General features: G+C 43.9%; 2 protein-coding genes across 5 annotated transcripts in view; one reads left to right on the top strand and one right to left on the bottom strand.

Moving 5' to 3' along the window:
- Krz (beta-arrestin protein kurtz) overlaps positions 1 to 16,903 on the top strand; it is a 64,019-nt gene extending 47,116 nt beyond the window's left edge. For 2 of the 4 annotated variants that reach the window (XM_076788666.1, XM_076788664.1), the window contains exons 5-8: positions 2,451 to 2,594; positions 12,349 to 12,435; positions 13,353 to 13,499; positions 15,066 to 16,903. In XM_076788666.1, coding sequence (XP_076644781.1) covers positions 2,451 to 2,594; positions 12,349 to 12,435; positions 13,353 to 13,499; positions 15,066 to 15,141 — 454 coding nt within the window. In that variant the 3' untranslated portion in view covers positions 15,142 to 16,903. The remainder of the gene's footprint in view (positions 1 to 2,450; positions 2,595 to 12,348; positions 12,436 to 13,352; positions 13,500 to 15,065) is intronic. The other 2 variants (XM_076788667.1, XM_076788665.1) reach the window with 1 other exon arrangement.
- Hnrnp-k (Heterogeneous nuclear ribonucleoprotein K) overlaps positions 1 to 27,909 on the bottom strand; it is a 346,733-nt gene that overhangs the window by 59,108 nt on the left and 259,716 nt on the right. The window lies entirely within an intron of this gene.

Raw genomic sequence — 27,909 nt, 5'->3', positions numbered from 1 at the left:
GGAACTTTTCATCTTCTCTTGCCCGTTAATCGGCCGGCTTTAACCGGCAACTTCTCTTCGTGGAAAACGATAAAGGCCGGGAAAAACAGTTCGGCGAGCGTTTCACCGCGCGTACGAGACTTCTCCATTACGTTTTACGAGAGGGATCGCGCGGCGGGAACCGTTGCAAGCCCGTTTGCAGTCTTCGTTGACGACCATCGCTGAAACGAACTGCGATATTGTATGGGAACGCGGTTCCAAAATGGAATGCCAGTATTTTTCTTGATGGTTTTTTTGCTGGGGACTTTTATGGATATGAAACTCCAATATCGGTGGTGGTCTCTGCCTTTCTTTTCTCCTCCTGTACAAAGGTCACGTCCTGTCCACGTCCTACCAATACACACACGTATATACACACATACACACAGAGAAAACCTCCGGTTTACTTTGTTTTTCTGTTATCTCCACGTCTGTGTCTTTCCACGATTGATATGCTGATCGAAAGAATACCTGAACCCCGGGACTCTACCATCCACCATTTTCTCTTTCTCTCTCTTTCTCTCTCTTTCTCTCTTTCTCTGTCTTTCTCCGGTGTCATTCATTGTTTCTCCCATCCCCTGGTATATACATACATGTGCCCATAATTATGAAAGTGGTCTAAGTCATGTATTTCTTGTTTCGAGATATTCAATGAATTGCATTTGAATAAATTAAAAAATATTTTTACATTATGCGACATTTTAATTTATAATTTTATTAGTCTTGATTAATGGAAATTTATTACGAATATGAAATTTTGGGTGAATTTCATGCGAAAATGTTGTTTTTAAAGTTTGAACTGACTTAGACCATTTTCTATAAACGACTTAACGCAATAAAGAACTATGAGTTTTATTTGAAACAGTAACTTTAATGAAATAATTCATGAATCATTTATTAATTATTTTTAAAAGGTAATCCATTTTTATCATTTCGAGTTTTTAAGATTCTTAAAATGTTCCTGAAAAACTGGAGGGATGTATGGTAGTAAACACATAATATCTTTATGTTTTTCTCCCGTTACTGGTCTAGGGGTGGTGTATAATGAAAGTAATTTAATATTTCTGTATATTTTTGGTCCTCCTCTGTTAGGTGAAAGATCCAAAACGTGGAATTTAGAATCCTCTAAAGAAGTTTTATAGAACATTTTATAAGGTTCATTTTTTGAATGAATTTGCAGCCAAGAGACAGATTCGCCCGCGGTATTTTTTACTCTTCTTGTTATTGACCCTTCTAATGATTTCTTCTAATGATTTATCGAAAATGTACTTCTTCTACTCCACTTTTCTATCAATTCACAATAATGCTCAGGGTAGTATAAGTAATTTGCTTTTTTTATTTTCATTTCTACCAACCCAAAATCACGGTCATTCGGTAGAAAGGAATGATCCGATACCAAAAATTTGCGGTCTACCGTTTCAATATTATTATTCGATGACTGAGCAATTTTCATCCATGTCAATGCTACCTTAATGTTACGATTTTGGCCTGAACAAGCATCACTCTAATCTATTACGTGTTCGATGTTTGACTTAGACCACTTTCATAATCAACACTAAATGAATTTCATATAATGTTGAAATTACAACCACTATGGTTCATTTTTGACGATATCGTAAGAATTACATTGAATAAACTTAAAATAATGTGCTGTGAAATAAACTCCTTTCTTTTGCAATTTTGACTTACACCACTTTCATAATTACGGGCACACATATAGATCTATCATAGCCTGTATTGCAGTGTGACGCACAAGCTGAAGTTTCGTGTATATACACGCAGAGACACGCGCGTGGGTGTAGTACGTTTACGGTCGTCGTCACCGTTCGGTTGTCACGTAGCTTATTATCCACGGGTCTGAAACTCGGTCTCGGTTTCTCGAGGCCGACGTGATCGAGATTCGAAGTCGCGTCTATTTCGGACCAAGCCGAAATTTCGACCGGTGCTAGACAGAGAAACGGACAAAAAAAATGTACGCGCGGCGGTGTCCGTCAGAAGAAAAAAAAAAAGAAAGAAAACAACAACAAAGAACACGATATCCGACTAGTTTGCATTTTGGCTGTTCGCGACCTCCCCCCCTTGAGAGCAAGCCCGAACCGAAAATTTAAATTTCAAATGCAATTATCGCGAAACGAGAACCGGGTAACCGGAAAGGGAAGGTCCTGGCCCGAGGGGTGAACAGGGGGTGAAGACAATGTCAGCAGCAGCACAACCCCTTTTTCTTCAGTCGGTTTTGAGAGAAATGGCGGGGGGTGTGCGGAGCTGAGGAAAGAAATTGTAACGGTGAAAAGCAAATCGACGAATCCCGACGTGTGTGACCCGGTGATCGGACCCCGGGGGCCGGTCGAGAAAATCTGCCGGAGCTCCGGCGATCCGGATCCGAGGGCCCGTGGGCACGTTTACCTTCACCCTTCTGCTACATTGTTTGTCAGGGAGGGGTGCCCGGTGGGGCCAGGTTTCACGCTGAGCAAAGTGTTCTCTCTGACACCGCTTCTCGCCAACAACAAAAATAAGTGGGGGTTAGCTCTCGACGGCCAGCTCAAACACGAGGACACCAATCTGGCGTCCAGCACCCTGTAAGGAAACCGCCGCTTCTCGATGGAAGTCAACAAACACGCCTGGATATACATATACATATATATATATATATATATATTGACACACCACCGCCGAATCGAACCTTCGGGCACGCGGTCCCGTTACCGAATCCCTTCCTTCGCGATCCTGTCCCTTCGGGGATCATCCGATCGTGAAATACTCCCAGTCGCCCGGTAATCTTCTTCTTCGATACACGTGGAACGATCAACACACCGTTGTCACCCTTTGCGAACGTCTGCTGAACGATGGAACGAGCTTGTAGAGGAAAACATAATCTCTTACGATATTTCCGACTGTAATACTGTGTTCGACGTCGTTGACTAGGTACTGTAACAGTATCGGGGGATAAAGGGATAAATAAAAGGGCCGTGAAGGTAAGGGCTTTGATTTTCAAATCCACGGTAGATTCAGCCACGAACAAAGTTCTCCTACATTTCTACAGTCGATTTTAACGCTAGGTTTACGGAGCACTAAAAATGACTATTTCACATTTCCTTATAGAAAATAACATGAATGTATCTATCAACATTTGTAGCCATTTTTTTAATGATATACAGGGTCATCCGTTTTTAAACGACCAAACGTCAACCAGCTATAGAGGACCCCAAATGGAACAACATTCATCCCTAACACTTTTTTTGATTCGAAGTTATTTCATCCAGTCTCCACGGCGTGCCCCATGTCAAAAAAAAAAAACCAAGATCCAAAGGTCATACAAAAAAGTTGACTGAATATAAAAGATGCCCCTATTTATTTTAAACCAAACAAAGGAAAAATCATCAAGATACATAATTGCAGTCCTAATATATTTAATCTTAAGCGAACGCAAAAAATGACGGGTTTTTGCAATTATCTAAAAATCAAGACCGAATCAAAAAACGTGTTAGGGGTGAAAGTTGTTTCATTTCGGGTCCTCTATAGCTGGTTGACGTTTGGCCGTTTAAAAACGGACGACCCTGTATATCTAGAGAAATCAATTTGTTAAATAACTCCTCATGGATGCATCGTTGCAATCTCAATATTCGTGAATTAAAAATATTAGGATCCGTCATTTTGACGGGTCCCGTGAATCTAGTGTTAAGAAAACATACTGTTTCAAAAAATGAGCGATAGACTGAGCTTGAAAACGGGGCAAATTGTACGAGCTTTCTTTCCGAAATTGTAACAGTTTAAATATCGACGATTTGGCGAAGATCGGAAATGTAGTGTGTCGATACTTTTTCGTGGGTATTGAACAGCGTCGGTATACAGTAAACTCCCGTTTAGAAAAATAGTTTAAACAGTGTGCATTTTAAGGGACGGTGAATGCACAAATACGCTAAATTGCTGGAAAAGACTACGCATATGTACGAGTCTAACCGAGCAATTTTTTGATCGCGTTGTTACGGGATAATAGAACGTTGCTCGTTGCAGTCTCGTTCGTTGCACACTGGAGATTCCCACCACGAGTCGTTAGAAGTTCCGGAAGTGGATCGTGATGGCAACGCGATATCGCAAGCAGTTTCGGGAACGGGGAACTGCAAGCGTTATCACTTTCGTCGCGCACCCTCGATTTCTCTATGCATTCTCGTTTCGTGCAACGAGCGAGGCTCTACCGTAGTATCTGCTCGATGATTTATCGCAACTCGTTCGCAAAGGGTTAGAGACCGAAGGTGACATTTTACAATTTTTAATTTTGCGATTGTTAAGATTCTGGAGTCCGGAATTGTTCGGGAAATTGATTTCCTCGGGTATAGACTGTGAAACCAAAAAGAAATTGCTAAAAGTACGGATCGATGGATTTCGGTGATTTTGACAGAGATGATCGACGCGATCGTGAAAGCGACCGCCGGTACTCGAACGTTCGATCGGCCCCGGTGTGTAGTACATACGTGCCTCTATTTCTCTTTCTCTCTTCCTCTCTTTCACTATTTATACGAGCGTTGCGCGGCTGATCGCGCGTGCAATTACAATCAGCAGTTTCGACTGTTTTTCTCGCGGCGCGAGAAGCTGCGTGCGCCCGAAATTGCGGTCACGGAATACCTGTAGCTCGCCAGCTAACACCGGTGTGTTATCGATCCGCTTTTTGACGGGCAGCTTGTTGCCGCGCGCCATGCGCGTACGCGTTATTTATTTAGACGTAACGAGCCTCGCCGGATCGAACGAAGCGTTGTTTTCGGCTCCGATGATCGAAGATCCGTCAATGTTTCAACGGCCACCGTGTTCAATCATGCTCCCGCGTTCATACTCCCGGGCACAGTTTGTTATACGCTACTCCGCGGAATTCAATGGGTGTGTACTGATGGAAAAGCGTGTTTCACGTTTCATGAAAATTGCGCAGGGAACCGTGAACACCCGGGGGATCCGGAGAACGAAATTGTTGAAAGGGTCGTATAAGGGAATCAAAAATATGCAAAATTATAGGGTTTCCGGAGAAAACCCTCCGTGGGAAGTTTCTATGTCTCTACCGGAAATGTAGCTGTAGCTAATTTATAGGACAAGAGCAAGATTTAATTAATTATGCAGGGTAACGCTAGTTTTTTATGATAGAAGAAAATTTGAGAGGAAAAGATTAGTCGGTTCAGGGCGGCAAATATTATGATAGGCAACAAAATTTGTTCAAGGTTATACTTTTTGAGATTTCAACGTCATCGAAGTTTTTTTTTAATTGAACGATATATTTTTATTATCGCCATATGGTAGCCGAGGTCCAGACGAATCCAACGACCTGTAATATTATGACCTTCGCGTGACCTTGTGTTTGTTATCACTGGACTGCGGATGTTTATGCAATTTCCAATTTTTGTAGACGAATTTTAAGAAAGTAGAATGAAACGAAATCTTATTTCTGATGGGAACAGCCTTCGTAGATCCAAAACAAATAAAAATCGTACTAAATTCTCTCGAATCTTATGTTACAGCATTTTCTGGAAATTTCCATAAGCCATAAATGCATAAAGATCCGCAGTCTAGTTATCACCGACGACTACGCACCATACATTTACACTCCATGGACGCTGGTGTACAACTTGTCGAAGCCATTTCGGGTTTTCAGTGCACCAATAATGCATATTATGTGTACTCAGTAGTCCATGGTTCGAAAAAGTAGTTTCGTCAGTGAAGAGAACGTCATAAAAGAAATGTTCATTTCTTTGTATTTGCTGCAATGCCCCTGTACGAAAAGCAACACGATTCTCAAAGTGGTTGCCATGAGCTCCTGATGTAAGGAAATATGGTACGGATGAAATTTATGACGTTGCGATATTCGGCGCACACTTGCTTCGGGAATGCCTAAAGAACGTCCAATTTTTCGACAACTTGTAGCAGGATCAATATTGACTGTAGCCGATACAAAAGTTTCGGCATGTTCTCCAGTAGCAGGCTTTGGTCGTTTTCTTTTCAGTGATTTAATACTCCCTGTTTTGCAAAACAATTGAACCGTGCGATCATAACTTTGTCGAGAGGGATGACTTCTCTCAGGGCACCTTTCTGCGTACAGTTGAGATGCTTGTACCTAGTTACTTTTAGCCTCACCGTAAACTAAAATCGTTTCTATCTTTTCTGCATCACTGTACGCCATCGTTTCAGAGAAGTAACGTTATCTTTCACGATCGAATAAATCCCGAGGAATTTCTTTAACGTACTGATTAGAGTCGCCGAAAGGAGAAGCATTTGTATCAGTGTTTTATTGTAAGCGTGTTTACAGTCATTAGTCAAGGTTCTTTTCTTGAAACCCTAGGGGATGATGTCATTTCGCTATTTGCATTAAGTGCTCTACTACTATGAATTTTTCATACTCAAGGTCACTTGAAGGTCATAATATTACAGGATATCGTTGGATTCGTCTTGACCTCGGCTACCATATAGCAATAATAAAAATATATCACTGCATTTAACCCTTTGGCTACTGTGGGCGCCTATAGGCGCTTAGAAATTTTGCGTTCGTGACACTGACAGCGCCTATAGGCGCTCGACACAGTTTCACTTTATTATTTACATTGATATGAAATTCGTAATATTTATACTAATTCGGTTCAAAGAAATGAATAATATTGCTTTAATGTAGTGAAATTCAGTTTTTTGATTATTGAAATACGTTGTCACAAAAATGCATCCCCACCCAAAAGATCAATGTTCTCGGCGCACATCGTAACTGAATTCCTGCCGTAGTCAAGGTGTTAAGGAAACTTCGATGACCTTGAAATCTCTGGAAAAACATAAATAATAAAATGTTTTAAAGATTCCGGAGATTGCCGAGTCCGCGGTCTGCATAGAAGCGCGAATAGTTCGAGAAAAAGAGTAAGTATTGTTCCTTGGGAGGGGAATTCGATGATCCATTGACTGTTGAACGATCGAACGTGAAGAGAGCAAAACAGGGTGGCGTTATCTACGTGTTCTGTCTCGTATACGTGGCACGTGCTGAAGAGAACTATCGTTCCTGCGGGCTTCCGTTTGAAGCTCGCACACGTAGGTCGTAACTGAAGCTTCCTACTCGTCCGCGATCCGTGTCCGTTGTTTGTAAGCGAACGCCACGTGGATTAGCTGTGTCAGTGTCAGATGGGACGCCGGCGTTGATCAGATCCTCGCGCGGCGCTGACAAGCATCAGCCTTGCGGTTCACGAAGCGAGGAGGAAGCGATGATGCTTCTTGTCGTCACGGGGCGTCTCGAAAGGATCGCTTCGTTTCCCGAAAGATGATCGGACATTTTCATGGTCGCACGCACGCTTCCGCGTACGCTGATCTCGACGCGATTGGTTCCGTCGGATTGATTCGTCGAACGAAAGAACCTGTCTGCGACGCGGTGTCGGGCACTGGGCGAGCGAGCTAGCCTAAATCCTTCGGGGTAGCTGACTCTGACGGGACCAGCAGAAATCCGCTTGCTTTCGTTTCTCGTCGCGAAGCTGGAGACTCGCGAAACCTCGAGAACCCAGACACGCTCGCGTTTTCTTTTCTTGCGCGCGCGATTCGATTCTGTTGCACTATTCTCGCCCGTTGAACACGTTCCAACACACCTCGCCCAGCCCCGGCTTCGCTCGCGAGCGTTCGCAGAATTATGGCACGACCGTTTCGAAATAGAATGTTTTCCCGGCGAGGGGAAAAATTCACCGGAAAATTCGCCGGCAGCCACCACTGTATATTTAACCTGTTTACCGAGTGGTTTTTCGTCCGCGAAACACGTTCTTTGCTGGTCACCCTCCGGGGATCAGTCGAACACCAGTCGAGACAGTGGATAAAATGAAAAACCATTGGATTTTTGTGTAATGCGGGGCGTGAGTAACGAGGTAATTAATAGATTACAGTTTCATCGAAGCGATGACTGCGCACACAATCGGTCGACTCGGTGTTCTTCCTGGGAAAGTGATTTTTCGATCGACTCTTCCATTGACTGTGGCAAGTTTCCGAAAACGGGCCGGACAAAAGCAATTTCGGTTTCATTTCCACACGTAGAATCCTGCGGCGGTGTTTTCGACTTTTTCGACGGGGTGTGCCGGTTTTTGCCGGCCGACCAGCGTGCTACAGTATGACTAGTGTTCCTTCTCGAGAAATTTTATAATTGATTATTTCTCATTTCTCGAGAGAAATTCCGGTATTTCTCGAGAAATTTAAATTTAGGAAAATTCTTGTGAATCTCATTTATTTTATAACATATTAATTCTTAAATTCTCTTCAATTCTTATTTAAAACTTTAGAAAAACTGAATACTGAATTTGAGTAATTTCTCGTTGTTATTAAAGAAGAAATATCTAAAAGAAGAGACAAGATTGATGTATCCCTTATGAAATATCTGCATAATCCAGAATCGCTGCAAAAAGATTCAGAAGATACATTTCTTTATTTAACATCCAAGGCAGATATGTATAAAATGGCAAAACAAATTCTAAGCAGACTTTTTGGAAAATATAACAATGATTGTTATGAAAATAGTGAAAAACTTTCGGATTCTCAGATCCAACGCAGATATGTATAAAATGGTGAAACAAATTCTAAGCAGACTTTTTGGAAAATATAACAATGATTCTTATGAAAATAGTGAAAAACTTTCAGATTCTCAGATCCAACGCAGATATGTATAAAATGGTGAAACAAATTCTAAGCAGACTTTTTGGAAAATGTAACAATGATTCTTACGAAAATAGAGAAAAACTTTCAGATTCTCAGAATAAGAAACTATCACTGGAAAAGCAGTTAGAATTAGAAATTGCAGATAACCTTCAAGAATTTAGTGTCAAGAGTTTAGCGGCAGAAGAAAATATATTCCGGACTCTAACAAACGAATTCCAAATTTTTGAGTCCATTGAAAAAAGGACACCCAATCTTCAGCAACTTTTGGATGTTCTATCTACGATAAAGCCAGCATCCACACAAAATGACAGGAATTTTTCTACGGCTACAGATTTTGTTACAAAAAAAAAAAAGAAGTAGATTGTCTGATTCTACATTAGACGCATTATGCTTCTTAAGAAGTCATTTCAAAACAAAAGCGTAATGTTTCACTTGATAAAAGTTTGGTAAAAGTTTCCCAATATTTTTTGATTTTATCAAAAATGCTCGAGAATTCTCGAGAAATATAGTCTTGTTTCTCATTTCTCGAGAAATGAAAAATGTTGAGAAATCAGGAACACTAAGTACGACGCGGCGTGCTCGAAATGATCGATGCGAGCGAAGAATCTGATCCGTGGATAATTATTGTTTAACACGGAATTATTTGTGCCGGTTTTAAAATGAATATTTACGTTGACATATTCATTGCACTAAACTTGATTAGGATCTGTAACATGCAAGAAAGTTGGAGGATTACTCGGTATCATACATTTAATTTCTTGCAATTTTTATTTCATTAAATAACTTACTTTGGTTTAAAGTCATGATGTGGATTATCAAGTACCTAACAAATATTAGGCAGTAACTTTTTCACTGTGGGTGCTACTTATCCATACCATAAAGTGAACTCTCGATATATGTCACCAGCACTGGTCTTGTATCGTGCAGGAAACATACCCGAGCCGTGGTATGTTCACACTCCTCGGCGTCCGAGGCCTTCCGAGCTTCGTGGCACTATACCGCCGGTAGTGGGGACAATTCCGCGACGTTTATCGTCCAGGCCTTGGCGACATATATAGAGAAATCACTGTACACGTTCCAGAAAAAGTGTACGAAAGTTTTCTCTATCAAACACGCGAATAGTGGTCTTATACTTTTGTCCAGCACCATAATTCAATTTCGCGAGCTTCGTGGCACTACACCGCCGGTAGTGGGGACAATTCCGCGACGTTTATCGTCCAGGCCTTGGCGACATATACAGAGAAATCACTGTACGCGTTCCAGAAAAAGTGTACGAAAGTTTTCTCTATCAAACACGCGAATAGTGGTCTTATACTTTTGTCCAGCACCATAATTCAATTTCGCGAGCTTCGTGGCACTACACCGCCGGTAGTGGGGACAATTCCGCGACGTTTATCGTCCAGGCCTTGGCGACATATATAGAGAAATCACTGTACACGTTCCAGAAAAAGTGTACGAAAGTTTTCTCTGTCAAACACGCGAATAGAGGTCTTATACTTTTGTCCAGCACCGTATATCAATTAATTAAAATAAAGAAACGGTTCGGCAATCCAGATCGATCATTTCGACTAGTGTGTGCGACGCGTGTACAGGCGCGCGAACACGATCGCCGGGTCTGTTGTTTCCGATAAAGCAATAAAGATACCGCAACGGCAACGGTATTAACCGCAATTATGCAAATAATCGCGGGCAATCCGCGATAACGGCGACCATAATTCTGCGGGCGCGACAAGCGAAGAAGTCGCGGCGACATAGGCGCGCGTTCTACCGTGCTTCGTGGCACGTTCTCGTCTCGGAATCGTTTCCTCTTTTTTTTTTTTTTTCATGCGACATGGCTGACGTAGCGAACTGGCACGTTTATAATTACCGATACTCACGAGACGAGAATTTTTAGGCATAATACGGTAGCGCACGCTCAAATTAACCTCGGTTCAGCAGCCTCGCTTAAGTGTCTCGCGAGCAGGACATCGCTTTTTTCTCCAAAGCAAAGTGAGAAAATCATCGGAATGAAGGAAATCTCATTTTCAGTCCTTACCTTTATAATTGTAGCACCAGAACCTAGATTTTTCTGATCGGAATAAGTCCAAATTAATTTAATTTGTGTGCCTAATTACGCCGCGCTCCATATTGAATCGGTAAAGTCCGGTTCACCTGATCGTTTGGCGCGACAATAATAAAGTCAAGACAACAGTGACCGAGAATAATCGTGGCATTGTTTACCGTTCTCTCGTCGCGAGAGGAGTGGGGCGGACTCGTGTAAATTTAACCGTGCGCTGCTCGTATAGCGTTAGAACTGCTTGATAGAATACTAGTGCGTAAACAAAAAATCACTTTCTGGTTCACGATCTATATTCCACACTGCGCCGTGGATGTGTCTCGTCGATCGATCCCGATCGGCCGTAGATCCGCGAGGATTTTGCTCGACTCATTTCGTTTTTCGGCACGGTAGCGTCGCGTTCACGGAATCAGTTCTGCTTCGTCCACACTGCTGACAAAAGAACAACACCCTGACAATGTTGCTGTTGATCCGTGGAGAGATATGACACGAGAACGAACGAGATAATATGTTTGACGAGCAAGGCGAAGAGGATCGTCGATGCAAAACGAGCACGCGACACGGCCATTTTGTTTTTCCCCCGCCCCGAATTTTCAGTTTTTGCTGTTCGCGTCGGCCGACTGCCCTTTGTCTGTACAAGGCCGCCCTTTGTTTCCACTCGAGTTTATCTTGCGAACACTCTCTTTCATTCGTCTACTTAATGATTCCGATTTATGTATTCTATTGATTCAGCTGTCACTGATTTTTCTGTAAATTGTGCTATTTGCTAAAAAAGCAAAATATTATTATCTTGAAATTGTCAAGAGTAGAATGCTTTTCGTATACCAAATTGTTTATATGCAACTTGGGTCGCATTTTTAAGCACACGTAACTGCATCGAATTTCACAGCGAACCGACAAGTTTAGTTTAGTTTGACCATTTTCAGTCAACTCATTTATTATCGGCGAGCCGGTGAATTACATAAACTTTTGTTTAACTGGCTGAAATTGCGTTTGGAGCACTTCGGGCAGAGCCGACCAGCCGAACAACATTTTCCGTTTAATTATGTCGAGCGTTTGACGCTCCTCGCAGGCCGCACTCGACATTCAAGAGAACTCGAAATCGACCGAATTCCAAAGCGTGTGAGCTTGGACAGAATCGATATCCCACCCTTCCGCTTCTTCTTCTACTACTTCTTCTTCTTCTTCTTCTTCTTCTTCTACTCTACTATGTACTGTGCAGCTACATATGCACTTGTTGCGTCGCAACTGCATGACACCGCCTCTCTCTCTCTCTCTCTCTCTCTCTCTCTCTCTCTCTCTCTCTCTCTCTCTCTCTCTCTCTCTCTCTCTCTCTCTCTCTCTCTCTCTTTCTCTCTGTACGCTTGCAGATCTATCTTCCGTGATCTTAGATATCCGCGTGAACGCTTTTCTCTGACCTCGGCTGTGCTGTCTGTAATCTGTGAAAGCTCCGGCCTCGAGTAATCATCGTACACATCCAGCTCACGTTTCTTCTGTCCCTTTGATGTCTCTGTGCTGTTACACATTTTACTTGGCGCAATTAATGGCTAATGCTAACCGGTGCATGCACGGCTTGGTGAACTAGTTGTCGGAAAGGAAGTCAGGCGAGGATGGTTAATCGTGTTGTTTCGCAGTGTGGTGGATCCCTCGCAGCGCGAGAACCTTGGAATCATCGTCCAGTACAAAGTGAAAGTGAAGCTCTGCCTTGGGGCGCTCGCGGGGTAAGTCGAATTGCTGAACATCAAAGTCCAAAATCGCCGTGGACTAGACACGCGCGAGCTCGTAAGATTACCCTCTCGACACTAATAAACATGACCTTAGACCCCCTCGAACTGTGTGCTAGACTCGCTCCCTGCAATCTCATTTCGAGGTCATTAACCCCTGCGTACCGTTCCGGCGAAAAGGTTGTGCTCAACTCGAAATGACGTTTATTTCTTAGAAACTGCAAAACGCAGTTTAAACGATTCATCATAGAATTTATTGCCTATTGATTTAAATCTATTTATCGATTACCAAGCCCTGCGCATACATACAGGCTTTCACGTTCAAGAAAGTCCTCGGTCACTGTATTCACTCGATATATGTCCAAAATATCTAGCCCATAAAAGTCCCGCAACGTCCTTTTCTACGTACGCTCGGCAGTGGGTCAAAGAACAGTATCTTCCAACCGATACTTGTCGCTGGGTAGACCCGTGTCGTGGACATACATCGAGTAACTCCCCTGTTTACTCAATTTTATTACCTGATACTAATCAGAAAATTTTGAACTTCCGAGTTTTATCTATTTGTTCAAAATATGAAATTTTTTAATGAAAAGTATGTATTTGAAACGCGACGCTCGCAAGCGAGAACCTCAGATTTCGTGTAAGAGTCAGTGACCAGAACGGCGTAACCGACTAGTAACGAGAATTCACCGTGGTTGGTCGAGTTAAAGTGTCAAATGTGAATCCCGAAGTGAGACCAGCGAAGTAAGAGTTCGGACTCTGTTCCTCCGACTCCGAGGAAGCTGGAAATATTAATAACGTCCATAAAATTACGAGCTCGCTGTGTGTCGCGCGTCGAGTGTTAACCCGATTGTATGGAAGCGAACGTATTGTACCAGTCCCTCTCTCTCTCTCTCTGTCTGTCTCGTTAACAGTGAATTAGTGGCGGAGCTGCCGTTCATATTGATGCACCCCAAACCGGAAGGAGAGGAACCGGCGCCATCGACGGCGCGGCCGAGCCCGACGCAGAAAGCGGACAGCGGCGAAATACCGCTCGACACGAACCTCATTCAGCTGGACACGTACGTGATCGATATTTCAGTACAGTAGCCGATCTATTCCCGTCAGTCAAGAACGTTTCGATCGTTTCGACAAGGATGACGTCCGCGCAAACAATGCGTCCCTTGTCCGACCGGTCTGCCCGCATTAAAAAATCATAGATCGCCGATGTTCCCGGAGCTAAATCTATCCCTTCGATCAGAGATTTCAGGCTTTATCTCAAGGACAAAAACTGGGACTACGGACCTCCAGAATTGGGTTCGGGCGGTGGCCGATTGTATCCCTATCGATAGACAACGGCAAAATACTCTTCAACACAGTGGCGGCTCAAGTTGGACGGGGGGCCCCAAAAATTTTGGTGCCCTCAAGGTAGACGTAGAAGTTGCAAGAAAACTCCCCGGAATCTTATTAACAAAAAAGATATACCATATTTTTAGTATAATATCTACGGTATCCCTGGTGCTTCGAGTGAAGTTACAGCAAAGATCAAAGGATAATAAGAAAATATTAGGGACCCATAAGTAATCAATTGTTTTGAAATCTAAAACAAACTTCAAAATGAAAATTCAGGTTTTCATTTCTTAATTTATTATCATAATCACCAGCAGCAAACCTTCTGAACCAACGTTGACACTTGTTGACCTTCTGCAGGCATTTGGCCTTAACTGTCACGCTATGTTACGCTGTGCCTTTTTTCTAGACATTTCACGTCTTAAATAAGCAAGTAATCAATTAAAAATGCATACCACCGCGTTTGTACATGTCTTTGCTGCGTCTGTCCAGAGCCATTTTTCGACACGAACACTAAACCTCTCGAAGTTAAGAGAATCTCTCTTGCAAGGGTCAAAATCTTGACAAATCAACGCTTCAATATTGCAATGAGCAGTTTAAAAGTGGTCACTTGTGTTTCCTAAATTTCTACCTCACGAATTTCTACCTCATACTGGAGTAATTTGTAATATTCGGCAGAAAACTCGCTTTCCGAAGCAAGTATGACGTCACAAGATGGCTACCGCAGAGAGATTCTCTTAATTTCGAGAGATTTAGTGTTCGTATCGAAAAAAAGGCTCCATACAGACGTAGCAAAGACATGTACAAACGCGGTGGTATGCATTTTTAATTGATTACTTACTTATTTAAGGCGTAAAATGTCTAAAAGAAAAAAAGGCACAGCGTAACATAGCGTGACAGTCAAGGCCAAATGTCTGCCAGCCCCCTTAAATCTCGCATGAAAATGAAAAAGTATGAAATGACGAATACGATCCTCGGAAGGTACGGTCGCCGCCATTTTATTACAGGGTTGTAAGAAGAAAATTATATCTTTTAGAATATTTGGAACACAGGCTGCTTTACCGAAAACTGTAAAAGAATACGCGTTTCAACGATCGGTACCAGAGGCAAAACAAATTCTTTGCAAATAATTGATTACTTATGGGTACTCCTAATACTATTAGGGAAACTAATAGCGCCGACAAGCCACCGCCTGAACTCGATCGGTGGATCATTTCGATTTATTGATTGCTCGGCTGACGGAATTGAAAATTTAACGTTCGTCCATTTTAAAACTGTGGTTTTTGGGCTGATTTCAGGGAGGCTGACGGCGACGACGACATCATCTTCGAGGATTTCGCGCGGCTCAGGCTGAAGGGCGAGACGGAGGCCTGACTAAGTCGTTCCGGTACCATCGACTTGTACGAAACAGCGAAACGTCCAATGTTCCAAAACGCTGCATCGCCGATCAAGTTAATATCTTAAGGCCATCTCGATCCTTCGATGGAGGAGATTCCGCCGCGACCTATCGAACGGTACACCGCACCCTCGAAATGGTACCGGAGAGACGAGATCGAGAATCGATCGGGACCCTATCACTGCGTGTTGCGACGTTGTTCGTCCCGAGGGGCAACGAGATCTTGCTCCATAGATCACGAAACCGAGAGCTCTCGTGATCGCGCATTACAGATAACACGATCGCGATCGCTGTGTTACGGGTGCGCGCGCGCGGTAACATCGAACGCAATCTGTAATTTTTTGTTTTCACGTGTATTCAACGACTATACACAAGAGCAAACCGGATCTCTAATCGCGCACGGGTATCCAAAAAATCACACGACGGATTGTATGTTACAATACACGCGCTCCAGCGATCGATCGTTCTTGTTTTCTCTTCTTTTTTTCTTCTTTGATCCGAAAGCGGGACGGTAACACGCTTAGAATGGTACTAATTGTTGCACAAAAATAAAAACGGAACATCCCGGGGGGGGGTGGGGGCGAGCTCTACGAACACCGGCTCGTCGCGACAGAGCGGTTCACGCTTTGACGCATTCTTTCGTGACAAGTAACGAGGCATCAAAGACTGACACACACACACATATACACACGCACACACACACCGTTGACAGAGAATATCCAAACAAACAAAGAGAAAATAGCCAATATCGTATTTATCGTAGCTCCGCGAGCGACGAATTCGTCTCTCGAAGACGAAGACGCGTCGACGAGGGATACCATTTTCCGGGGAGGGAGGGGAGGGTGGGGGCGGAGCGCAAAGTCTCTGATGAAGGGACTATAAACCGACAGTCGTTTCTGTAACTTTAATTACATGGCCAGTATAGAACGTAACACAGCCCGGCGTTACACGCTGATCCGCGGAGAATCAATCCTGTCGAGACACTCGCGGCCGTGTTCGTTGATCATGTACTCGAGGTAAAGAGAGGGCAGCCGCCTTCTTCGTAGGGCCGGGTTATATTTATTTTGTTCTCCTAGAATCGTCGTAGACCCAACGAAGGTCGAAGGTAGCACGGGTCGTTCCCTTTTGTTCGGTCGGGCAATACTGTTCAATTGTCCGCGGAACGGAGCGATACGAATTAACACTCGAAGGAACTAGGCTAAGGAAAATTCGCCGATAGCCTGCAAGGTGACACACGAATTTCTGGTTGGCGTCGTCCAGGACTCTCCGAGCAACGAGTCCGCGGGTAACCTCGAAGAGCGCGGAACGATCTTCGCGGAGACAATTGTCGGGACAACGCGTGTCATCGCTCCTAGATCATACTATTCGACGTTTCAAGAAACGCGCGGTCGAAGTTCACGTTTCGGGAGGCGGGGGCACTCTTTTGTATCAATCGAATACGCCGAGAGCAACACGCGCGTCGGATTGCTTTTCTGCGATAGAGGTCGCAACAAATTCAACGAATCCTACTTAAACGTTATATCAATATGAATATGTACACGTACACGCGATCACACACACGCATACACACACAGACACACAGACATATACACACGAACACGAGGAACAAAGAAATACGCGCGACACGCGGACACACACGTATGTATATGTATAGATGTATGTAAACGTTGTGTCGCATGCTTAACGATAAATTAAGCGAAGTTGGTTATAAATGAAAAACAAAAAAAAAATTAAGAACAAACGTTTAGGTAACAATTCCAAGCGGTTTTAGCTTTTACACATTTATACCAGAGGTCAGGAAGGCATTGGGTTTTTGCTGATCGTACAACAGTTTTCTATTCCCTTTTTTATGTATCGCACTTTTTGTACCGAACGAGATCAACGATAGCGCCCATCGTTATTACTTGGATTACCGTTGGATACGTTCTTTTTCACCGAGGGGGATTTCGAGTGACGCGGCCAGAGAGAGAGAGAGAGAGAGAGAGAGAGAGAGAGAGAGAGACGGACGGCGTCGGTATCGCATCTCGGCCAGGCATCATCAGTTCTTCTGAGTCGTTTCAAGTTTCTGTTCGCGTAGCGAATCTCCTGCCGACCGACACGGCAAGCAACACGAGCAATCGAGCAATTCCGAGCGCAAGCGAGGGAAAGGGGATCATTCCAGGTGTATGTGATCGATGTGTAAAGCCTTTAGAAACAAACGTGGATTATTAGTCGTACCTAAGTGGCGGATCAATGCTAGCCGGGTTCTGCTCTTCGGCGAACGAACGCAATTGTCAAGCGGTGTCCAATCATTCCTCCTCTACGTGGTTCCAGTTTGCCGATGATAAATGTCTGCGAAACAGGGCAATCTCTTGTATAATCTTCGCTTCAACTCTCTCCGCGAACGAGAACCTTTTTCTATTCAATTTTCCGATGGAATTAATTTTTAATGTTTGGATTATGTACCGACGAGATGAACGCGAGAGTTAAAACAAATTTTTGACTGGCACTGTTCATAATTTCATACATGAAATTAAACATGATACACTTTATGAGACATACTACGTGTACAGGAACTTCAGTGCATCCGAACTTTTGGACTGTGACAGGCAAATGATTCGAATTGACCTTGAGAAACTATGTCAAGGTCGAACAAAAGACTGTCCTCTTTCTAGACATTTACCTCGTCGATTTCTCAGGCAAAGATTTCGATTAACGTGTCAAGCAACGAATTATACTTCTCTTTTACTCTTGAATCCTTGGACCCTGTAGGTTACGTCCATTTTGATCCAGAGAATAAAAATCGCCATTTTCTACTCGGTTTCTAAACGGTAAACGGAATTGGTAGCTGTTCTATTAGGAGCAATAGAAAGACTGTGACGTATCTAAAAAAAAAAACGTACCTCCATAAATATGTCAACACATTACCTACCGAATTAGGATGATTCTCGATGACTGCGCTATATCCGAAAACAACTTGAAAGTAAACAAAGTAAGGTATACTATTTTGTAAAGTATGCAAAATAATCCCGACAGAAATGATTGGATTACGTTCCAAAGGGTGCTTTTGTTGGTTCATAAGCAGAATTGTCGTTGGTGAATAATTTTTTAAGAAATACTCAGCTGTATATGGTACATGTTCAAAATCTACGAGACACGTGGCGAGATCCGAAAGAAACCGGACGCTGTCAGTTGCCTTTTGCGATGGTATCAGATACAATAAAAATGTTCGAACACGCGTTTCACGTGTAAACAATTCAATCTAAAACGATCCATATATTATACCAAAGGATTTATTGTACAAACCAATAAAGATTTAATCCAGCACTGTAACTACATAACTGTTCCATTGTCCGAGCCATCTTGACTTCCACCGAATAGTTCGGATAATCGAGGTTCTACTAAAATCTGATCCGAATTGTGCCGTGTTTGGTATCTTTTTAATCAGAAAACTATAACGAACACGTTGCTAAAACTTTCGTCAGGAAATAATCGGAAACGTTTTCGTAAACAAGACAATTTATTTACTCGCTATGCTTCTCTAAATTCGGCGCTAGTGATAAGAGATCCGATGACAAACCGTGTTTATTATATAAGCGGGCACATCGAGGAGCGACTAATTACCAAACTGTTCGACCCACTAAATCGTTTACGAAACACAATTCGACAAACTGATAGACAAGGGTACAGAGAAATGATCAGCAAAGTCATCAAACTTTAGCTCCGCAAGGAAACTGACAGAGTCCGGTTTCTTTCTGATCACGCCTCGCAGTCGCCGGTCAAACGAGCATCAATTGTGTAGTCATGAAAATGGTCATCCGAGGACGAAGTCCACAACGATAATCGAAATTTGTACAGCGACGAGATCCCCTGCTTAGGAACGCTCTCTAAATGTTGTGCTAACAAGAATCGAACGTTAAAGCGTCCGCTGTCAATTAATTGCAAGTTCACCGAGACGAGTAACGATCGCAGACACCGACGACGAAGACGACAATGGCGGCGGCGATAGCGAGCGCGTTAATTAATCGAAGCAACCTCTGCGTCGTGCCCTAGCGAGAGAGAGAGAGATAGAGAGTGTGTGTGACTTGCGATTAGGTGAAGGGAGAACGATCGAGTGGCTCAAAACTGAAGAGACCTAGTTGGCAATGCGTTAACTTCTCAATTCTTCAGCACGGCGCGCTCGTCCGCGACCCTAAATGCCAGGTACGGCGCGCTCGTCCGCAACTCTGCCTCCCAGGTACGGCGCCTCTGGCCGCGGAAGGCAGAAAAGCCACTATAGTGGCGTTACCGTTCGGACTGACGCGTTCCACGGAAGCCACTATAGTGGCGTACAGTGCTGAAGAGGTTGAGAGACGTCCGCCGCACAGTCGGCAATTTGGACAAAATCGGATTCAAAATCGAGGAACTTTCGATAGGAATATGGTAGAGCGATGAAATTTTTTTTAAATGAAAGCTGCAATTTTGTAGAATATGGGAAAAATAGAGAGATTGTGGTACGAACGTATTTTAACCTCGAGAAAATTCGTTAAACGCGCACAAATTCAAGAAAATTTTAGTTTTTCCAATACCACGCGCGGAAAACATTTTTTTTTTGCTACACATAATTTCCCATAGATTTGTTCACGCTGATTTCAAATCTGGTCTCGAAATTTGTCTACGATCTCAGGATTTTGCGAAAAATAGATTTTTGTGAGAAAAACTAATGAAATAATTTTTCGGTTGAAACGATTGGATGGTAATAATCTCCCTATTTCTCCCATACTCTACAAAGTTTCAGCTTTCATTTTAAAAAAATGTCATCGCTCTACCTCATTCCTATCGAAAGTTCCTTGATTTTGAATCTGATTTTGTCCAAATTGCCCACTGTGCGCCGTCGAGACGCGTTTCTCCGGAACAGTCTTAGAAGCTTGATGACGCGACCGTCACGCGTTCTGTTGCGATAACGAATGAAAAAGTCAATTGAACAGACCAAGAAGAACCTGGCAGACTTCGTCATTCTCTTCACTTCTGAACCACGCGCGGCCTCGTCAGGTGGGCGAGGGGAGAGGTGGGAACGCACGCGCGCGTTAGTATTGTACATACAGAGAGGCGACGGAGAATAGTATTTTTTATCGATTTAGCATTTACAGAACGTGTATTTAGGAGAGACTATATCGATCATACCAAAGCCAGCATCTCTCTCTTCGATGTTTCATTGGCGGAGAAAAGCTCCCGGGCGATCGGGAGCCGACGAGCCGTGGTTCTTCAGGATCGGGAATGTCCAGTTAGCGTTTAAAAAGAAAAGAAAGAAAGAAAAACTAGCCGAATTTCGCGGCGCAACACTGTCCGTAGGGTTGGAGTCGTTGGCGAAGATGTCGAGGAAGAGATTCGAGGCAGCTCTGTGGTGCGCACTGTTCTACGATCGATATAGATCCTGCCATCTGTCGACCCCCCAAGCTTACGGACTCGGCGAGGAGAGGGTATATTTTATATTCGAGCGCGCGCGAATATTTTTTGTATGATACGCGGAAAAGACTCGACTCGATGGACTCGAAGAGGAACTCGGCTGACCTTGAAACGGATAGGGACTGGAGCGGACGTATTGTTGCGCCGGGGTCAGCGACGCTGACCTCGCTTGACCGTGGGTGCTGTTCAACGCTGTGCCGTGTGTCGATCGATCGTGCCCGCGGAGAAACAAACACTTCGATCGAACGATTCGGCCGCGCTCTGTCCTCGCGATCCTCTTCTTCGGGGACGCGTTAAAGATAGAGGGGGCCTGCGAGCTCGCTGCGAATTGTACATTCTGTGCGCGGAGGGCATAATTAGCTAGTTGAAAATTATATACCGGCGCGGAGGGAAATGATTCAAACGGTTTCGTCCAGCGAATAATAAATATGTAGCCACAGTATTCGATTTTCCGCGCGAACTTGTTTCGCAAAGCAGGGGAGGGGGGCAGTCGCGACCAAGGCACGAGCAGAGTGCTATTGTTACGTGTGAATTGCGCGTCGCGCGGTTTAATTTATTCGCCACGGTTTGCTAGAGAGCGGGAGAGAGAGAGAGAAAGAGAGAGAGAGAGAGGTATTGCGTGGGCGCCGGTGAGAGAAAAGCGTCGTTGAATCGACCGATTCATTTTTGTACGAGAACGGAAGGACACCGTGAAAGGGACAGACGTACTAAGTAAGGGAGTGTATAAAAGAGAAATGAAAGAAGAGAGTAAATAGCGAGATACGTAATATATTATAATGTACATGTAAAAATTGTGTATTCTCATATAATAATAGCTGTAATAATTTAATAAATCCTGTATATCGGACGACCGTGCCTGCCCGTGTCGGTTCCCCCCGTTTCCGATACCATTTTCGATCATAAAATGTATGCACCTCTCCTTTTTAATGATTCCTGTAGAAAACCAACATACCAACCAACATACTCGTGACATTCTCCTGATTGAAACGAGTCCAAACGCGGCATAACTCTGTTGCTCTTTCATTTGAGGAGTTCCGTGCAAGAGGAGCTTAGAACTTTTTATTTTGCCTTTATTCTCGCGAAAGCCGGCTCGAATTTCGGCCGGCCACGATTGATCAGCCTCGAGCTTATTCTGCGCGAGCACGCACGAGCAACAAGTATTTGACTCCGTGCCAAAGGGATTACTGGCAAGCCAGGCCTTTGCGATGTCAATGTGCCGTGCATCACAAGCTTGTATAGCTGTATCGGTTTTTACTTTACTCCCTCCGGCTATTTAATCGCGAGCTATCATTACCGGAAAGAGATTTACGACACAAATTGAAAATGCAAAATGTCGACCAATTCGGAAACTACAGCGTTTACACGATGTATGTCAAAAACACGGGTATAGCCAGTGACATACATCGGGCAGGAGATACTATTCTTTGATCCTTCTTGGCCCCGTGTGGGGGTGGATCTGGGACTTTTATCGGCTAGGCATTCGGGACATATATCTTAGAGTAAACACTGTATAACCACGAAAATTTCTGATCGATTCAAAGCGATTCAAAGTGCGATTCTTTCGAAATCGTCGCTAATTCGACCGTAATTAAATTCCAGCCGAATCCCGACCATCCTTTTAAGTTCCCGTTTCGGTTTAATGGAACCCCGCGCAGGATTCGGCAATTCGTTCCGAGATTTCGAGAGAGCTAAAGATTTAAAGTCGAGGAGACGACATGATCGTGAGGAAAGATTTACAGGGTTACCTGCCCTGAATATTCTGTCGCCCAGATGATGTAACAGCTCCGGCTGCTGGATCTGAACGACGGGGGCAGAGATCAGAAGCCGATCGGCGATCGATTAAAACCGGCACAAGCGATTCCGGTTGCAGGAACGGTCGCCTCGGGGACACAAAGGCGAATTTTTCGAATCACCTGTCCGTGAATACCGCATGGGAACAGAAACGCCGTTGCTTTGTTGAATGGACGATAAATTTTCGTCGGAGTGCGAACGCGTCGGGACGCTGCGCCACTCGATATTCGTGTCAAGAATTTCTGTTCGATGATAAACGATGCGCCGCAGATGTTGGCCCGCTTAAACTCGCTGCCGGAACCAGTAGCGAAATCAATGCACGCGCCGCCATTCTTTTGATGCGAAGACAGCTCGACGGGCGAGTTGGTATAATACTGTTACGAGTAATGTGGGATTTCAAGAACTTCTTAAATAAATGACGGTTTTTATTTTGCTTAAAGATCCGCAGACTGATTATATTAGGAAGACCCAAATTATTTTGAAATCTAAAACAAATTTTGTAGTATTGTAATTCATTTATTGTTCCCCTGAGGGTTACAATCCCATTACATCCCATCTCCTTCAACTCGCAAAATCGCATACCACTAATTACACCGATAGAGAGAGAGAGAGAGAGCTACTGTCGCTTTTCAATATCATAAGTATAACAACATAATAAAAACGGACCTAAAAATATAAAATAATAACAATATATCAAAATAAAATAAAATAAAACAAATCAACCATAACGCTCGCCATAAATACAATATAATAAAATAAAATAAAATACATTTAATATATTACATTAAGTAAAATAAATAAAATAAATAACTGCCGTAAATTTTGTAGTAAATTCAGGTTTTTATTTCTTAATTTATTATATAATCTCCATCATTATCAAGGACGGTTTGCCATCTTTCCTGCAAATTTTCAATCCCCCTCTTATAGAGATCCAGGGTTAAGCAAAATATGACTCAAGGTGCCTCCTTGCATCTTCTACAGAATGTTTTATTTCTTAAATAATGCTCCAGAGATCTGAAAAGATCAGAGGGAGCAATATCCGGTGAGTACGGGGGTGCGGTGAAACTTCCCATTGCAATGGAAATTGTCAATTTTCAGTATTGCACCTTTTCCGTGGACCAAAGATGCCCTGTTTTTCAATAGTTCTGAATACAGCCGTTGTAATTGCTGACAATACAACTCTGCAGTAACTGTTTCTCCAGGTTTCAACAACTCAAAGTGAATTATGCCACGACAGTCCCACCAAATGCACAGCAACACCTTTCCAAGTGATAAGCTAGGTTTAGGGGTTGATATTGCGGTTTGATTTGCAGAAAGCCTCTGCTTGGAACGCTTTATGTTATCACAAAGAATCCATTTTTCATCTAACGATTCTGCTAAGAAATGGATCTCCACGAAATCTGGATAGCAATGAAGTGCAAACTTCGAGGAATATTCTTGTTGGTCTAATTGATGCGGTACACATATTCCTTGCCTTTATGCCTTTCCCGTTTCGTGTAGGTGCCTTTGTATAGTTGACCATGCGGACCCAGGGCTTCTCGATAATTCTTGTATACTTAATTTTGGATCAGCCTCCACTAGAGATTTTAGGGTGTCATTATCAAACTCAACTGGTCGTCCGATGCCTGTCAGAGAGATCATAATCACCAGCAGCAAACCTTCTGAACCAACGTTGACACTTGTTGACCTTCGATACATCTCCATAAACGTCGCAAATTTTCTTTGCTGTTACATTAAATCCTGCATGAAAATGAAAAAGTATGCAACGACGAATACGATCCTCGGAAGGTTCGGACGCCGCCATTTTATTACAGGGTTGTGAAAAGAAAATTATACTTTTTAGAATATTTTGAGCACAGGCTGCTCTACCGAGAACTGTAAAAGAATACGTGTTTCCTCTTCAACTTTGCAAATAATTGATTACTTACGGGCACCCCTAATAATAACAGCGGTGCTAAAATAAAAATGCAGGAAGAGGAGACTTCCGTTGACAGTCTCCGCTAGATTTCGGTCGAATCGTTATGCATTTGCGTTATCGGATCGCCGTGCGGAATGCAACGTTCGTCGAATTCGTTGTTCGCTGTTCGACATTCCCGCGGAGGTCTAAACAAAGAAACAAACGAGATCTGCGAATCGCAATATCACGGAAATGGTTTTTGCAAGCGGGCCACTGTGCTCGCCCGTGAAACGTAAATGACGCGGATCGACGGGGTATCGCGCGCATCATCGATCGGTTTCTATTACATAACACACGGAATTTCAGGCGTGCTGTAAACAAACCGGATCGAACGCCGACGGAACCGTGGAAGTTCTCGCGCGCACGTTCGAGGGTAACGTCGATCGCGAGGACACGGCTAATTAATTTCGTTCGATTCAACGAAACGAAAAGGCTCGGCTAAGAGAAACTTAGAATACAGACGAACTTCGATTCCCGAAGTTTCTATTTAATCTACGGGACGCGAGGAGCTTCCGGTATAATTGGAACTGTCCGAAACTGTCCCTGCGACAAGTTTCCCCGTTCCTTTTCTCCCTCGTGCTAATCTAATTTTCGAACCCGTTCGACCTCGGCTGATCGTTAATCCACAACCAACAATTTTCTTCCTCGGATAAACAAATCCTCGGATCTTCGAAGTATAAACTTCGAATACGTGCCTACTCTTCTGTAACTGTTCCGAGAGCATGAGAGTCGGCATTATCTTTTGAGAAAAATACACGACTTCTAATTTTAGGAAGCACCGTCCGCCCTCCGGGCCGACCAAAGATTGATTATTCCACTGGAATTCTTCTAAAACAAAGCAATTGCAATTTCCCGCAACTCTCGCATTACACAACGTCCGTGAAACAATGCGACCGCTGTACGCATGCCAAGATGGTTCAACGGATTTCGGCGAGGATCATATTTCACGAAGAGAAAAATGTTTTCAACCTTCCCGGGGGTGTGGTAATCGTGAAAGTTTCGAAGAACACAGCAAGCCCTAAACAAATGAATGTCTAAAAATCGTCGTATACTCCACGTGTTACACGAGCCGCCTTAATTCCCTTTTAACCGCCAGTGATGCTGCTGCCTTGAACGCGGCGGCAACTTCCCATTTCGCCGGTGAAAGTTTCCGCAAGCTCCCCAGTAAATCGCGAAAGTGTATCGTAATAGGTTTATCCGTGGCGCATCCCCCCCCCCCCGGCTACGTACAACACCTTCCCGCTAACTTAGCCTAATCCCCGTCGGTGTTTTCGCCGTCGGGCGCCGACGAAACGCGAGTCTTAGATTTATTAAGTCTGCGTGCGAACTTACGTCGTTTATGCTTGCCGGCGAAGTCTAATGAGGGCGTCTCTTCTTTCCCGGAAGGTCGCCGCGTCGTTCCGATGAACCAATGAACAACGTTCACCCAGCTGTTCGTTGAACATTATCATCCGGTACACTTTGGACTGTCAGGGACCAAAAAAGACAGCTCACCCTGTTAGTTTATTAATTTTTATTCAGTACAGATTTTCTCAGGAAGTCTCACAATCGACGGTAGACCGGAACAAGCACCCCGGAAGTTGCGGAGAATATCGACTGCAAACATATTACCGAACACCGGGGCTAATCCCTGTGCGCGCCAACAGGTTAGCGTAATTGCCTCTCAATTTTCTGCCCAATCTCGTTCGTGGGCGCAAAGGATTTCAGACGAAGGACTCTGGCTCGCAAGGATCTCGTCAACGCAGCGTTGTGTACCGTTCGGGAAAACGTAATTAACCGAGCAAACAGCGGCCCCTGAAGGCCGCGGAAGAAGCTCGTTTCGTAGGAGAGGGGCGAAAAATCTGATTTAATTTCGCGACCGGGTGCAACAGGATTAACGATCGCGTTGCACCTTTCAACTTTGCGAATTTCAACGCCGCTCCGGCGGCGGCCTTTGGGGGATCGAGATACGACCGTAACGCGTCGAAATTACCGACCGAACGAAGCCCCAGCTCGGAAAGAACACCCGGAGAGTCTAAACTTCCGTAAAGTGAACCCGCAAAGTGAATTCTGAAGTGCATTTCCTTGCGAGATGCTTCCGGATTCTTCGCGTGTATCGATTCCGCCGTTTTCCTTTGGCTGGCAACTCTCGCAGCGTACAATTGCGTGCGCTGGGAAATTGATTAGGTTCGCGTCTCACGCTTGGGCGTTCTCTCAATAGATCCTTTGGAAAGCAGTGGTTAACGCTGACCGGTTTTATCTTGCGATTATTCAGACCTCGGAGTGATTCAGTCGAGTGTGCCGCCTGAACGGTAATAAGTAGACTGCGGATTTTGAGTCGCAACGAGCATGTTCGTACTCCGCATAACGAGGATCCTGCGATCCGTGAAACTCGCCGAACTCGGAGATTTCCTCCGAAGATTGAAATTTATTGTTCGATGCTGCCTGGAATTTTCGATACCGTAGTTATTCGACGCGCTATTCAATTATCCAGTGGCAAGTATTCTCAGGGTTAATATCAAACCTGACTCCGAGGAGGGCGAAGCCGCACGAGGTTTGCAAATTTCTGCGCGAACTATGCCGCCATGTTCGCGCCCGACCGACGAATAAGAAAAATCAGAAAGCCGAGCAAGAGAATTATTTTTCTCTCGCCGATTTTTCTCGCCTGCCAACCGATTGCGATTAGGGGAGACCGGGGGCTGTTGTTTGCCCGTTGAACGGGGACGAGGATGCGTCGAATACCTCGCATAAGTTCGATCAAAATCGACTCGCGCGACTGAAAGACTTCTTGTGATGTTCGCCCTGAAACGAAGAGCACGCTGTTGGTGGCTGCGCTCGGGGAAAGGTCCGAGAAGTTCGAATAATTGAATGCAATTAAAAGTAACATGCTCGAAGTAAGAACAACCGTCGTAGAGATAAGGGGACACGTTGGAAAGCGCGATAAGGGCTGAAGGAAGAGTACACCCCGAGAGTTGGCCGACTCTGGGAAATGTTATAAAATGGTTAGGAACTAGGGGGATGATGTAAGCAGAGGCGGGCAAATGGATAAACTCTTGACGACCTTTTCCAGAATGGACCCAAGGATTTAGAGGGTTGCGAAGCTTTTCTTTTTTGTTCTCAACGATTGCAATTTTCTGAAAATTTCTTTGTCGCGAATCGAGGTACCTCCTTGGGAAGTGAATGTTTTATTTCTTAAATAATGCTCCAGAGATCTGAAAAGATGATAGTCAGAGGGAGCAATACCATTATCAAGGACAGTTTGCCATCTTTCCTGCAAATTTTCAGTCCCCCTCTTATAGAAATCCAGGGTTAAGTAAAATATGACTCAAGGTGCCTCCTTAGGAAGTGAATGTTTTATTTCTTAAATGATGCTCCAGAGATCTGAAAAGATGATAGTCAGAGGGAGCAATATCATTATCAAGGACAGTTTGCCATCTTTCCTGCAAATTTTCAACCCCCCTCTTATATAAATGCAGGGTTAAGCAAGATATGACTCCAAGTGACTTCTAACATCTTCTACAGAATGTTTTATTTCTTAAATAATGCTCCAGAGATCTGAAAAGATCAGGGGGAGTAATATCCGGCGAGTACGGGG

The sequence above is a fragment of the Halictus rubicundus genome, chromosome 5 (genome assembly GCF_050948215.1).
Source record: "Halictus rubicundus isolate RS-2024b chromosome 5, iyHalRubi1_principal, whole genome shotgun sequence".
Classification (NCBI taxonomy): Eukaryota; Metazoa; Arthropoda; class Insecta; order Hymenoptera; family Halictidae; genus Halictus; species Halictus rubicundus.
The sequence above is the reverse complement of the archived record's forward strand: the minus strand, read 5'-3'. Positions and strand labels throughout refer to the sequence as shown.